Here is a 12,374-nt window from a genome sequence, read left to right on the forward strand (position 1 = left end):
TATCCATTCTATGCTGACTTTGACAATATATGCCCCTATTCCGAATAATTACCTGTTAATAGTATCTATTATTATCGTTAGATAATTGAATTCTCTAATTAAAAAAGTCTATAATATACCACAGCTGTTATAGTAGCACTAAATAATTACGTATATTTGAACATCAGAAAATTAAACGTTAAATATCTTTATAAATAATACAATTGTCAAAAATAATCGGATATTGGTTGACTTACTTGATCACCAGAAGAAGTTTAATTAAAATCGACAATTCCACTGTTGTGACTTTACCTTGTAAACAATTTACCTTGTACGTCACCGAATTTGCTTATGATCAGTTTTTGAACGATCTACGTCTATTTTAAGACAAACCATTTATCTTATTGTTAGTGCTACAACAAATAGCGAACTGTATTCTGTATATTCACAGCTTAAGGATCATAGGATTCTACGACGATATAACTCATATTCATCAAACAATACGAAAGCTGTATAACTAATTGATACTAAACTAGTTAGTACTAAAAACTAATATTTTCAGTTATAATTATTATAATTCGATGCATAAGTAATAAAAAGAATAAAGTATATTCTTTCAACTTATTTTGTTGTTTAGTGTATTAATTCATATATACTATCTTTTCGCAATCACTATAAACCCATATAGGATTTCAATCATTCTTCCATTTTTAATACTCTTTCTTGCTAAACCTAAAGTATATCATATTTTCTTATTTCTATGTTATATTAAATTTATTATATATGGACTATAGATGTACACCATGGGCGTAAATTCGTGGTAGGTAAAAGTTAGGCTGATTCTATGATATGAAATAAGATGATAATAACGAAATTGCTTTGAAAGCTCCATTTTATAAAAAGATCGAGCTTGAAAGTCTGTAAAATATAGTGCATTTGGCTAATTTTTGATTGGACAGAAGCGGTCAGTTACCAGTAGATTATTCTATACGTAACAGTAAGTTGAAAATTCTCGTTTTCCAGAAAATTATTAGCATTTCATACAACATGATTATTCTATGCAGAGTCCAACATCAAACAAGAATGTTAGGATGTTGAAGCTTAGTTGAATCAAATTAGGTCTGACCTTACACCTTGGAACCTATCATTAAAAAAGATCGAGCATTTGTTATGTTATAATAAATTACCTTTCACTGTTATTGTTATGGAGGACTGGACTAGTCCCAATCGACTCTTTGCTTTACACGCGTACACCCCACTGTCATTATCCTGAAGATAATTAATATGCAACTCTTGATAGTCACGGATGCACATGAATTGCTCGCCTATTTTTAATGGTACATCGTCCTATAAAGAATATATAATAATTATTAAATAATATATTGTATTATTATATATATAATAAAAATTATATTGTGTAATAATGTATATTATATATAAAGTACATTATAGAAAGCATAATAATATAATAATTATAAGAATTATATAAAAAAAAATATTTGGGAAAGTAACATTAAAATTTACGAGGTTGAAACGTCACACTATGCTTCAGTCTAATAATACTTGTAACAAATCCATCTAACACGATATAAGACAGTATATTGATTAGTAAACCTTTCTGAGTATGAACAACTTTTTTTATTCAATAATTTTTAGTAACAAGTTATCAGCCACTTACTCTATACCAAGTGACTAATGGTTTAGGCATTCCATCTACAAAGCAGTACAGTACTAATTCGTTGTGACCTTGGGCGCTAACATCGACTATAATTCCAGTTTCATTTAAATTAGTTTCTATTATGTAAGGTGATACTGCGTCTATAAAAAGAAAGAGAAAAAAACCTTAAATAAAAAATCTAATTATTCAAGTATTAGCATTCGAAAGATTCATTTAAATATTTACTTGACCCGAAAAAACCGAACTCTCTGACGCTGAAATCTTTTATATAACATACCGTATAATATGCCGAGAAAAATTGCCTGTAGGTGTTCAAATATTTTGGGATCCTCTATATGTATATACTAGTGATGAAATCAAATTCAATATACTTATATACACGAATGAAATCAAATATCCAAGATTCGCTTCATATTCATCGAATACTACTTGGATATAATGTTTCGTATTCGATCCTTCTTAGCTCATTTCGAACCTTGAAACAAATATTCGTAAGTTTCGAAAATCTATTGTTATCAATCTATTGTATCATTGTTATTTCATTGATTCTTCTAATAAATTAAAGAAAATTTTATAGGATTATAAACGATCAACAGGATTCCTATAAATTTGATTTGAACGGTTGCACTTGTAACCACAAAAAAAATGATTTTAAGTGAATGGAGAATTAGTATAAAGTGCTCGTAAAGCTCCGAATCTATTGCAGCAGCGTCCGATTCTACTTGAGTTTACTTTTCTGATTTGGGTTAATAGCCAAAATATTCCCAGAGAGGTCGAATCTGCCGCATTTAGTATATTTGAAAGTATTACTACCTGTTTTATGGTGGAGGATTTGAATCTGACTGACCAATGTTCAAGTTTATATGAAAGGCACTTCAACTCGTTACTAATATGTACACTACTGTTCAAAACTATTTGAACACTTTTGCGTTATTATAAATAAAGAGGCTCACAATAGTATTTGTAGACACCTTTTATGAATATAAATAAGAATATAATATAATATGACAACATGAATATTAACATTTATGTGTGTTACTTAAAATATTTACGAACTTCATTACAACTATTATAAGACTCTATTATCATATTGATATAATTTGAAACGAATCTGATATTTTATGTAGAACTTACAAAATACATTACAATATTACAAGAAGAAAGTAAGTAAGTAAGAAATGTTAAAAATGATCTCACTGAATGCTGTTTCAATACTTTTGAGGTTTTTGTGAAATATATCTTGTAATTTTCATATATATTTTTAGAATTTTTATTAATATAATCACGACAGTCGTGCCCCACAGTCTGATTACGGTGGTAATACAAAGTGTTTTAATACAAAATGTGGTAATACAAAATGTGGTCAGAATGTTTTATAAATATATATTATAGATATAGAAGTTTCTAGTGGTAAATGTTCGAAGTGTACTTTCGTAATTCAGTGCACATAAAATATACTTGGAATAAAATTCTGTAATATAATTTCGGCTGTTGATCCTTATTTGGGGGAATCATATATAACTGATAAATATCGATGAAACCAATGGTCAATTTTAACCAACATAAGTAAGAGAGCAAAAATTGAAATTAAACAATTGGTCTTAGAAAAACACTTAGATTCAGTGTTGTGTGACCTTACGGTACAAGCTATATTCATTTAATATTGGAATCTTATAATGATACACATATGTGATACACATATTTCTAGTTTTCACAATATTCTGTGTCACTTACAATTAGTTCTACTTTTTTACAGATTATAATTATTTGACCCAATTATGTCAAGAAATACAAAATCAGCAACAGGAAAACGTTTTTTTATGGTACTATAACTTTGAAAATAAAATGTAAAATAATGACATAATAAAATATAAAATAGCAAATAAAATATAATGGTTCTGATCACATTGTATCTATAAAGTATCTAAATACTTATAGACGATGGTATATCCTTTTCATTATAATATAAAATATTTACCGTGCACTTGAAGAATGTAGGCCATTTCCTCTTTATTACGACATGTGTACATCATTGAGTCATCTTTTGTCACATTTTTTATTTTCAAAATGGAACGATAAGTAAATCGAGTTTTGGCTCGTCTGATCGTTGTCCTGGCTAAACATTTAAAAAGCGATTGGATAATGAACAAATATCCAAAGAATGCTCTTTTTGTTAAAGTACGATTAAAATCAAAGACACTTAATATTTGGCTCAATGGGAATGTCATCCGAGTATTTCCATTCGAAATTATCCGTGTAATTGTAAATAGAAGCGGCACAAATCAGTTCTAGATCGTCACCTTCAACCACTGGATCTGTCGGATTTATTATGCCGAAACCACCCCTTCCATCTATGATTTTAAAATAGAATTTTAGATACAAAATTGAAAAAATAAGTTAAATACAAATAAAATTATGAAAACAGGAAGGACAAGTTCGAATAATACACAGTATTTAACGTGATAGTATCCAGGATTTTTGATAAATCAATTATAATTAGACCACGGATGTTCATGCAAATACATACTTTTATAAAATGCAAGTAGAGAAAAGAAATATAAATAGAAATTTATTGTATTAATAGAAGATTATAAAAATATATTTTTTATTTTTCATCCTTTGTGCAATACATATTTATATTTAAAAACATATACAGAGACATACTGCATATTGCATGTCACATTTATTTCATCAAGTTAATCTAATTTATCAGGATTGTGTTAAGTGCTGTTAATAGCAGCAATATATAGCTAATGTCAAAAATAGACCATTGCGTTTCGAAATAGTATAGTTCGATTTAATTAAATTATTGCGTTCGCTATTCTGAATTGTATGGTGAACAAGAAGCAAACGTACAAAAAAATTTCTTAAATTCTGTTATAAACTAATATTTGTAACATAAATGAGCGTTTTACATACAAATGAATGACTAGTCAAAAAATGCAAATTTGAGCAAAGTGCTTGTGATTAGCTATAAAATAAACTATACATATTAAATATTGCATCGTAAATAATATTCGATATGTTAAATTTATATCAAACATATGTTGCATATTTTATGCGCATAAATGTCATGCATTTATTGTATATTTAATGTATATAAAAGTCCTCAATCTGGCTATTACATCGTTTAGCTTTTTATTGCAAAGTTGGGTATATGTTAGATATAAGTTAGGTACAGGTATATGTTATAATGTAATTACTGTAATTTGTAATAAAATGAAGGAAAAATAAATATTTTATATATTGTATTATATTGTATTGGTTGCTTTATACTAACACAGGTAACAATTAACAAAATTTAGCAGGCGTGAGAATTATTAGAATAAATTATAGTAAGCAGATCAAATATCATGGACATAAATTTAATGATTCCATAAATAAAATTACAACTCAATTAGAATTATCATTTGAGCAAAGACTACATACCGGAAACCAATATAGTTTCAACTTGAGACTCGCATCCAATAAGGTTACACGCGGTGCAAGTAAGATGGCCGCTCATTTCAATAGTGACCCTCACAGTTGAGCGAAACCTGGTATTCATTCCGCTTTCCGTTTTATTCTATACGAAATTAAGAGAACCCTTGTTTTGAACTCTCACGACGAAGAATTAATTACTACTCAAAGTAATTCTATTAAATAGTGTAATAAGTGCCTTTTATTATTATTACTATTTGGCTCGTTCGATTTGATTAATTATTCAGTTACTTATTTTTCTAAAAGAGTGTCACAGATCGTTACTTTTGCATATAAAGTCTATTTATTAAATCAAACGGTGAAATAATGTGTAAAAGTTGAGTAAAAGCAAGTTTATCAAACAAGATAAATTATTGAGAAAATATGTTACAATAATAAATATATTATAGAAACTGACAAATCGACAACGCAGAAAGAATTCCTCCAATTTAAAGAAAATAACTGTGCTCAACAAATACATCGCTTCGGTTGCAAAATCCGATTGCACTTGTTTTATAACTAGAATCTAACGATTTTTTGCATAGATTTATTCTGTTTATTATTTTAGGCATGAACTAAGGCATAACTAAGTAAATAAAAAAGAAACATTCGATTTTGTCTAAATTCTCAGGATAATACATCAGTTTAAAGAAGTTATTACGTACTTGTAATTCTATGGTGCTCGCGTCTTCATAAGAAGGATAATAAGGACATCTCATGTAACTCCACGTAATGTTTGGTGCTGGATAGGTTGCCACATCACAGGAAATTTCTACCGTCTGATTAGGAGCATAATAAGGCTCTACCTTCAACATTGGCACTGGTTTCACTGAAAAGATATCAATATAGAGAGTTAATTTCTTTTGCAGATCTTGCTAAACAAAAATTGTACACTTATTCGGTTTAAACTGTTTAAAGATTGAAAATGCTCATCGAATGAAAAAAATAGCTTTTCCATAGTATAGTAACAAGTTTAGTAATAAAACAAATGATATTTTACATAAGGAAATTATACAAATTGTAGATTCTCTTATTTAATTAAAAATTACAAAATCGTAAAAATGAAATCTACCACTTGTAATTTCTATCTCTTTGGTTTATAAATATTATAAAAGTAATTCAGTAAGTAAGGACCGAGCTTTGTTGAGCAGTTCTTGATGGGAGGGTTTCACCACTCTCCTAAGCTTAAGCAATTTCTGAATGGCGGACATTTTAAAGACGATGACGAATTGAAGTTCACATTCAATTACTGGTAGTTAAATAGAGTGGCAATGGAGGATTGCAACAACGGGAATTTGAAGCTCGTGAACAGATATGATAAATGCATAAATGTAGGGGCTGGTTATGTAGAGAAATAGATTATATAGCACTGTAGTTTAAAAAAATATAAAATTGAATAATAAGGTCGCCGATTATATTTGAGCCCTCTATAAATATTTCGGAAGAAAGAAAAGTTCGAATCGTTCGAATATTAAATTCGTTATAAGTAGTTTTTCAAAATTTGCAAGTATTCGTTTCGAACTAGCTTGTGAAAATCGAATATGTACTTGTCAAGTAAGCTGGACGGGTCATCAATCGTACGATTAATATTCGAACTCTATGAAACAAAAATTATAAGTATATTATAAGTGATTGAAGAGTATTTATCTTAATTATTACTACATCATTTCTTTACCACTCGTGAAATGTGCTTATCCTTTGAGTTGATTTACCTATTACGTCGAGCGTAAAATTCAGCATTTCGAATTTATCTTGGTTGACAGCCTGAAGAGAATATTCTCCCATATCTTCGATATTTAAATGGTTAATCTTCAGAATTGTATGGTTAGGTGTCAATTTTATTACGTACTTTGGTCTATCTGAGTCATGCGAAGCCCCTATGATCTCTTCTCCTTTTGTATTTAACCTGGGAAATGTACAAATTATGCTAAAAAATTTAAATAATATTGAGCACATTAATATTCATTCTATTAATACAATGAAATATTGAATAATTGTCCAAGCCTGTGAAAATGACGTTTCTAAAAAATTATTATCTATAGTAACATACTTATTAATTATACTAATTTTTAAAATATATAAGGTTAATATATAATTAATATATATAAGTAATGTTTTAAATAAACATTTATGGAGGAAAATTATATTGATAATGTGTGATATTTTGTCGAAATTAATTTTTATAGTAGGATAATGACCTCAGATATTATGTCTAGCATTTATTGAGATGATTGGAAGGAATTGGAATATAATTTTGTTTAGTGATTGTTAGCACTATGACAAATGAACAACAAACATCAAATAAATACTGAATAAAGGGAAAAATGACGATATGTTATTCCGCAAAGCATTATAAGAAATTTAGGCGAGTCATGGTTATCAATAGGACTAAAAACTATGAAAGTGGTTAAAACGACCAAGGTGACTTTCATAAATTTCATAAATTGCAAAAGTACATTTTTACTGCATTATAAACTTTTCTATTCCTTACGGTTTAATTTCTTTTATACAAATTTAATACTTTAATCTTTTGTAGTTCTATAATACGTGCCATTTAATTCTAGTGTTGAAATCATTAATGTCTTCCCAAAGACAACGTTAAATATCCTTTTAAATAAAGTTTGGTTCTATACAAAATTAGTCTCATTATTATTAAATCGTGGATTTTTGTGCATTTATGGGAGTTTTAAAGATACAAAAATGCATAGAATGCATCTAATATAATAGAATACTAGTTATATGTACTGATTAGATGTTATTTCCTTAACTAAGAAAATAGTTGCAGTTTGCTAACTATAATTTGTATAAAAGCTATTTGTGTAAATAATTATATATGTAAATACACACACGCGCGCGCGCGCACGCATGCATATATATCTGTACACACATAACGTCAAAAAAATATTTTTCACATTTTTTCTATTTGGAAGACATATGTTTGGATGTTAGCAATAGTGATCCATTAAGCTAAAACTTGTTACCATTTAAGAGTAGGTTCTGGATAGGCATGCACGTGTACCACCCATTGTACACTATCACCTTCTCGACGTTGATAATGTCTGTTCGCATCCTGCGCTGTTAGGTTGATAAACTTGTTTTCTGGATCTAAAAATGAATATCCGGAATAGTTTTTGGTACAAAAGCTAAACGCTACATAAGATATATATTTGGCAATTAAAAGTAAAAGGTTGTATTCAAATTTCCTTTATCTTTTGTATCATGAATCGTGTACGAGAATGAATCCACTATGCTACACATATGTGTATATTGAATTCTTTCAGCTACATTTATTAAAAATTTTGATATTTAGTAAATTTGAGACGAAATCAAAAATAGTTTTATCTCGTATTCCAAGCAATCTAAAGTGTGATTAATAACATTGTTCAACAGCCCACTACCAACTATTACGAATCTGCAAGTAGTTTTTCCCCAGCCCGTCTAATTTTTCAGAAATTTGATTCTGAAAGGAATTCATATATTTCAAATTTAAACAAATTTTGTGCCGTAACTATAAAGGATATTGTACTTCAGTTTGTGTCGAAAAATTCCTATCCTAAAAATTCTTTCCTAAGTACTCAGATATCAGTTTTTAATACATTATAAATGTTTGAATATGTTTAAACAGTCCTTAAATGTGGGGAGACGTCAATTTTGGGGGGATATTTTTCAATTTATCTTAAAAAGTAAGAATCTAACGTAAAATCGAACCACGATAGAGCAAACTTTTACCTTGAAGAAAAGGCCAAGGAAACACGCATCCAATCAAAAAGCTAAATAGCTCCGCGAATGCGAAATGTCGACAATAATACGCAAAATCAAAGCCAAAGCTCAAAGTCTCACCTGCATCGCGCTAGATGGAACATCGAGCTCTTACTTTTTGAGTTAAATTGAAAAGTACCCGTAAAAATTGGTCTCTCCGTCTTTAATGATCATTTAAACATTCATGATGTACCGAAAACTATTCGGAAAAGATTACAGAATCTTCCGACACAAGCATGGATGGAATATCTTTTATAGTTATGCCTGAGAAAATCTGTTCAAATTTAAAAAGTATGAATTTAGTTGAAAATCAAATTTCTCAAAATCTAGACGCAATGGGGAAATGATTTATAATCAGAGATTTATAACTATGAAAAGTAAAAATACTTAATAGCAATAGGAACGATAAAAAGAATTTGAAATTTGTTGGACGGTGTAATTGAATAACATAAACAAAATATTCGCAAGGCCAGCAAAAGCACATATATAATTGGAAAATCAAATAAGGAGACATTCCAATCAAAAAAATTGATTCAAAATATATCGAATTTTGAAAAATTGCTTTTCTACAAAAAGCATAAAATTTAACTTATTATACCTTCCACTGTGGTTTTCACATTATACTTAATTGCATAATTGTAATTAAATTAATTATAGAAATAAAAATAAAAATTGAAATTAAATTAATGACGAACTTGACTTGAATACTATATTTAAAAAGTAGAAGAATACTGCAAAAGTTAAAAAATAAAAATAACTTATTTCAAGGAAAGACAATATTATATACAAAACAACATTTTATACAAAATCTTATAATTGGAGAATTATTTAAAGTAAAACTTACCATGAACCTTGATGTACTTTCTCGTTTTGTTAAAGTCATAAAAGGATTTGATAATGCATTCATACCACCCTTCGTCCTCATCCCTAACATCTTTTATGATCAATTCGGTGGTTGTGCGCGCAACTGGACCAGACTTTTTAGTATAACTAGTAGTATTTATCCTGCTGCTCTAAAATTATACATGAAATTTATTTTCTATGACAATTAAAATTATACAGGAAGTTTTATGATTTACAGTAAATACTACGGAAGGGTGAATCTAGTCGTAAAAAAATTAGTCAAAAATATGGAATACAATCTTTTCATACGAGGCATTGTTTATGTGAAAATTCACTTGGAAGATGTTTTCGATATGCTCTTATTAAATTTTTTTCTTAATTATTGAATGAATAATGAATTGTTGAAGTGATTAATATTTCTACATATATTTGGGTTTATTGTATCGTGTAATAGAAAGTATACAACTAAATAGAATAGCTTTTTATATTTTATATAAAAAATGTTATATTTAAAAATAAAATTATTTTTCTATTTGTAAAATAATATGAATGTAGTTAAATATCACTGATTGTGTTAATATCGTAATTTTTTCTATCATTTTGGCAGTCTTCTTACCCTGACTTCTAGTTAAGAAATTAAATAGGTAATCAAGATGAACAGTTCATCAAACTAATTCTGTAAATTTTGTCAATTACAAATACCAGTTCTAATATTGCATATTGGTTTCTATAAATCAATTTTATGATGATTACAAGGTATAAAATTATTACATTTCGATTTATCCATAATTTATGGGGTCACATAAAATTAATCGTATATTTGTAAATTCCAAATATCATGCAATGTCAAAAAAAAAAAAAAATATTGTTTGATAAAATAAATCAACAGAACACTGCACGCTGAGAACATTACAGAGTGTTCATATAAATTTTTGTCAATACAGGCAACAAAATGGAGCATTGATTAGAATAGAAAATGTTTTCAACAACTTTTAAAGTCAATTTTCTGAAAAACAAAGTATGAAAAAATTTTGTTTTATATTTTCGACATATTTTTTCACGTAGAACCACATTTTTTTTAGTTGTATACCAGTTACAAAACGGCCTGTATAATTTGGATAAAGATAAATAAATTGTTTCCGAACCGCTTGTGGTGTATTCCAAATTAAACCATAAGTCAAGTCTGCTGCAACAGTTGTCGTGCAATTTACATGTAGAGTTTGTCCTCGTGTTACGTGACGCAAAGTGTCTTCTATAATTACTGGAGCAAGCAATTCTGGCTTAACTAAAATCGATGCGAATTTTTCAATTAATTTAATATAGAAAATATAATTTAAATTAAAAGTATTAAAATTAATATATAGTGTCGTGCTTCAAAATTTAATCATAAATTCAACAAACTGCTTGCGATAAATTTTTGCTTTTCTCTATAATGTAGGCTCTAAAAATATATAGAATGACCCATTTAAAGCGATACGCGCAATTATCTCCTAAATTCTAAATTATTCGTTATACAAAAGAATGTTTCAAGTAAAACTTACTTTATTTCCCAGGTAATCGGACGTCTCGTGATGGTCACAAATCTTATCTAAGTGAATGTGCCTTCCAAATTTTAAGGCGAAATATGTTTTTTTGGATGAAATTGTGTGTAAAAACATAAATAAAAACATAATATAATAAAAATCCAGATAGGCGTCTACCCCATTCCGTGACGAATTCATCGACTCGAATTAACTATGTTGGTGTTCCAAGGTCATTCAGGATCATTTATTGCCGTTCAAAACTTTCCTTTATTAAACGTCTCCAAGATTTCGTTTACCAAAGTTTGTGTTACAATTGCTTCGAAGGAATCAGTATTATCGTGACTTCGTTATATACGTGTTCTTCGTTTCAACAACAATTCAATTTACGATGGCTAATTGAACAATATGTTCCTCGGTAGTTGGATACGAAGAGGGAGCAGGGTACACTTCCCATCAAGATCTCCGGATTTGATATCAGCAGAATTTTTCTTTTGAAGTTTCATAAAAGAAGCTTATCGTGATAATATGGGAAAGTCGTATAATATTGGAATGGATACCTATCAACAAATTACTTGGAGATATTGGAGAGGGTAATATTGGAGAGGGTGCAACTATCTTTTAGCTTATTATTATATTAATTATTTAATTATTTAATTATTTATATTATATTAAACTAGCTTTGAACTTATTATTTCGAATACAAAAGATAAGGAACATTTCTGGACATTAAACGAAAGTAAATTTCGACTGGCAATAAATGGCCTGGTGTCCTACATCATCATATTATAGGTCAATGAATTTGTCATGGCATGAACTACGCACTTATCTGAATAAAAACATGCAAGTAGTTGCATTAAAAAAAAAGATCACCTTGAAATCTGGAAGGCACATCTACCTAAATAAGGTTTGTGCTCGTCACAAGACATCTCCCTCCAAATAAAGTACATTTTACTTCGATACATATTTTTGCATAACGTATAGTTTAGAGTTCAGGAAACAATTGCGTGTATTACTTCGAATGAGTCATCTTGTATTTATCTTACTTTGAAGCAGTGTAAATATTAGACTTTATAAATATAGCTTTCAGATCTTTATTTCGCGTAATAATTATAAACTAAATTAAGTTGACTTTT

At 28.6% G+C, this 12,374-nt stretch overlaps 1 protein-coding gene across 4 annotated transcripts in view; it reads right to left on the minus strand.

The window, feature by feature from the left end:
- Positions 1–12,374, minus strand: part of LOC117238328 (vascular endothelial growth factor receptor 1) — a 63,915-nt gene that overhangs the window by 30,388 nt on the left and 21,153 nt on the right. For all 4 annotated transcript variants that reach the window (XM_033503176.1, XM_033503174.1, XM_033503173.1 and 1 more), the window contains exons 6-15: positions 10,864–11,003; positions 9,720–9,888; positions 8,098–8,221; positions 6,829–7,022; positions 5,782–5,945; positions 5,087–5,222; positions 3,862–4,008; positions 3,636–3,773; positions 1,658–1,797; positions 1,167–1,326 (exon numbers count right to left, since the gene is read on the minus strand). In XM_033503176.1, the coding sequence (XP_033359067.1) occupies positions 1,167–1,326; positions 1,658–1,797; positions 3,636–3,773; positions 3,862–4,008; positions 5,087–5,222; positions 5,782–5,945; positions 6,829–7,022; positions 8,098–8,221; positions 9,720–9,888; positions 10,864–11,003 (1,512 nt within the window). The remainder of the gene's footprint in view (positions 1–1,166; positions 1,327–1,657; positions 1,798–3,635; positions 3,774–3,861; positions 4,009–5,086; positions 5,223–5,781; positions 5,946–6,828; positions 7,023–8,097; positions 8,222–9,719; positions 9,889–10,863; positions 11,004–12,374) is intronic.

Source organism: Bombus vosnesenskii, unplaced genomic scaffold, assembly GCF_011952255.1.
Source record: "Bombus vosnesenskii isolate JDL3184/JDL3185 unplaced genomic scaffold, Bvos_JDL3184-5_v1.1 scf7180000013449, whole genome shotgun sequence".
NCBI lineage: Eukaryota > Metazoa > Arthropoda > Insecta > Hymenoptera > Apidae > Bombus > Bombus vosnesenskii.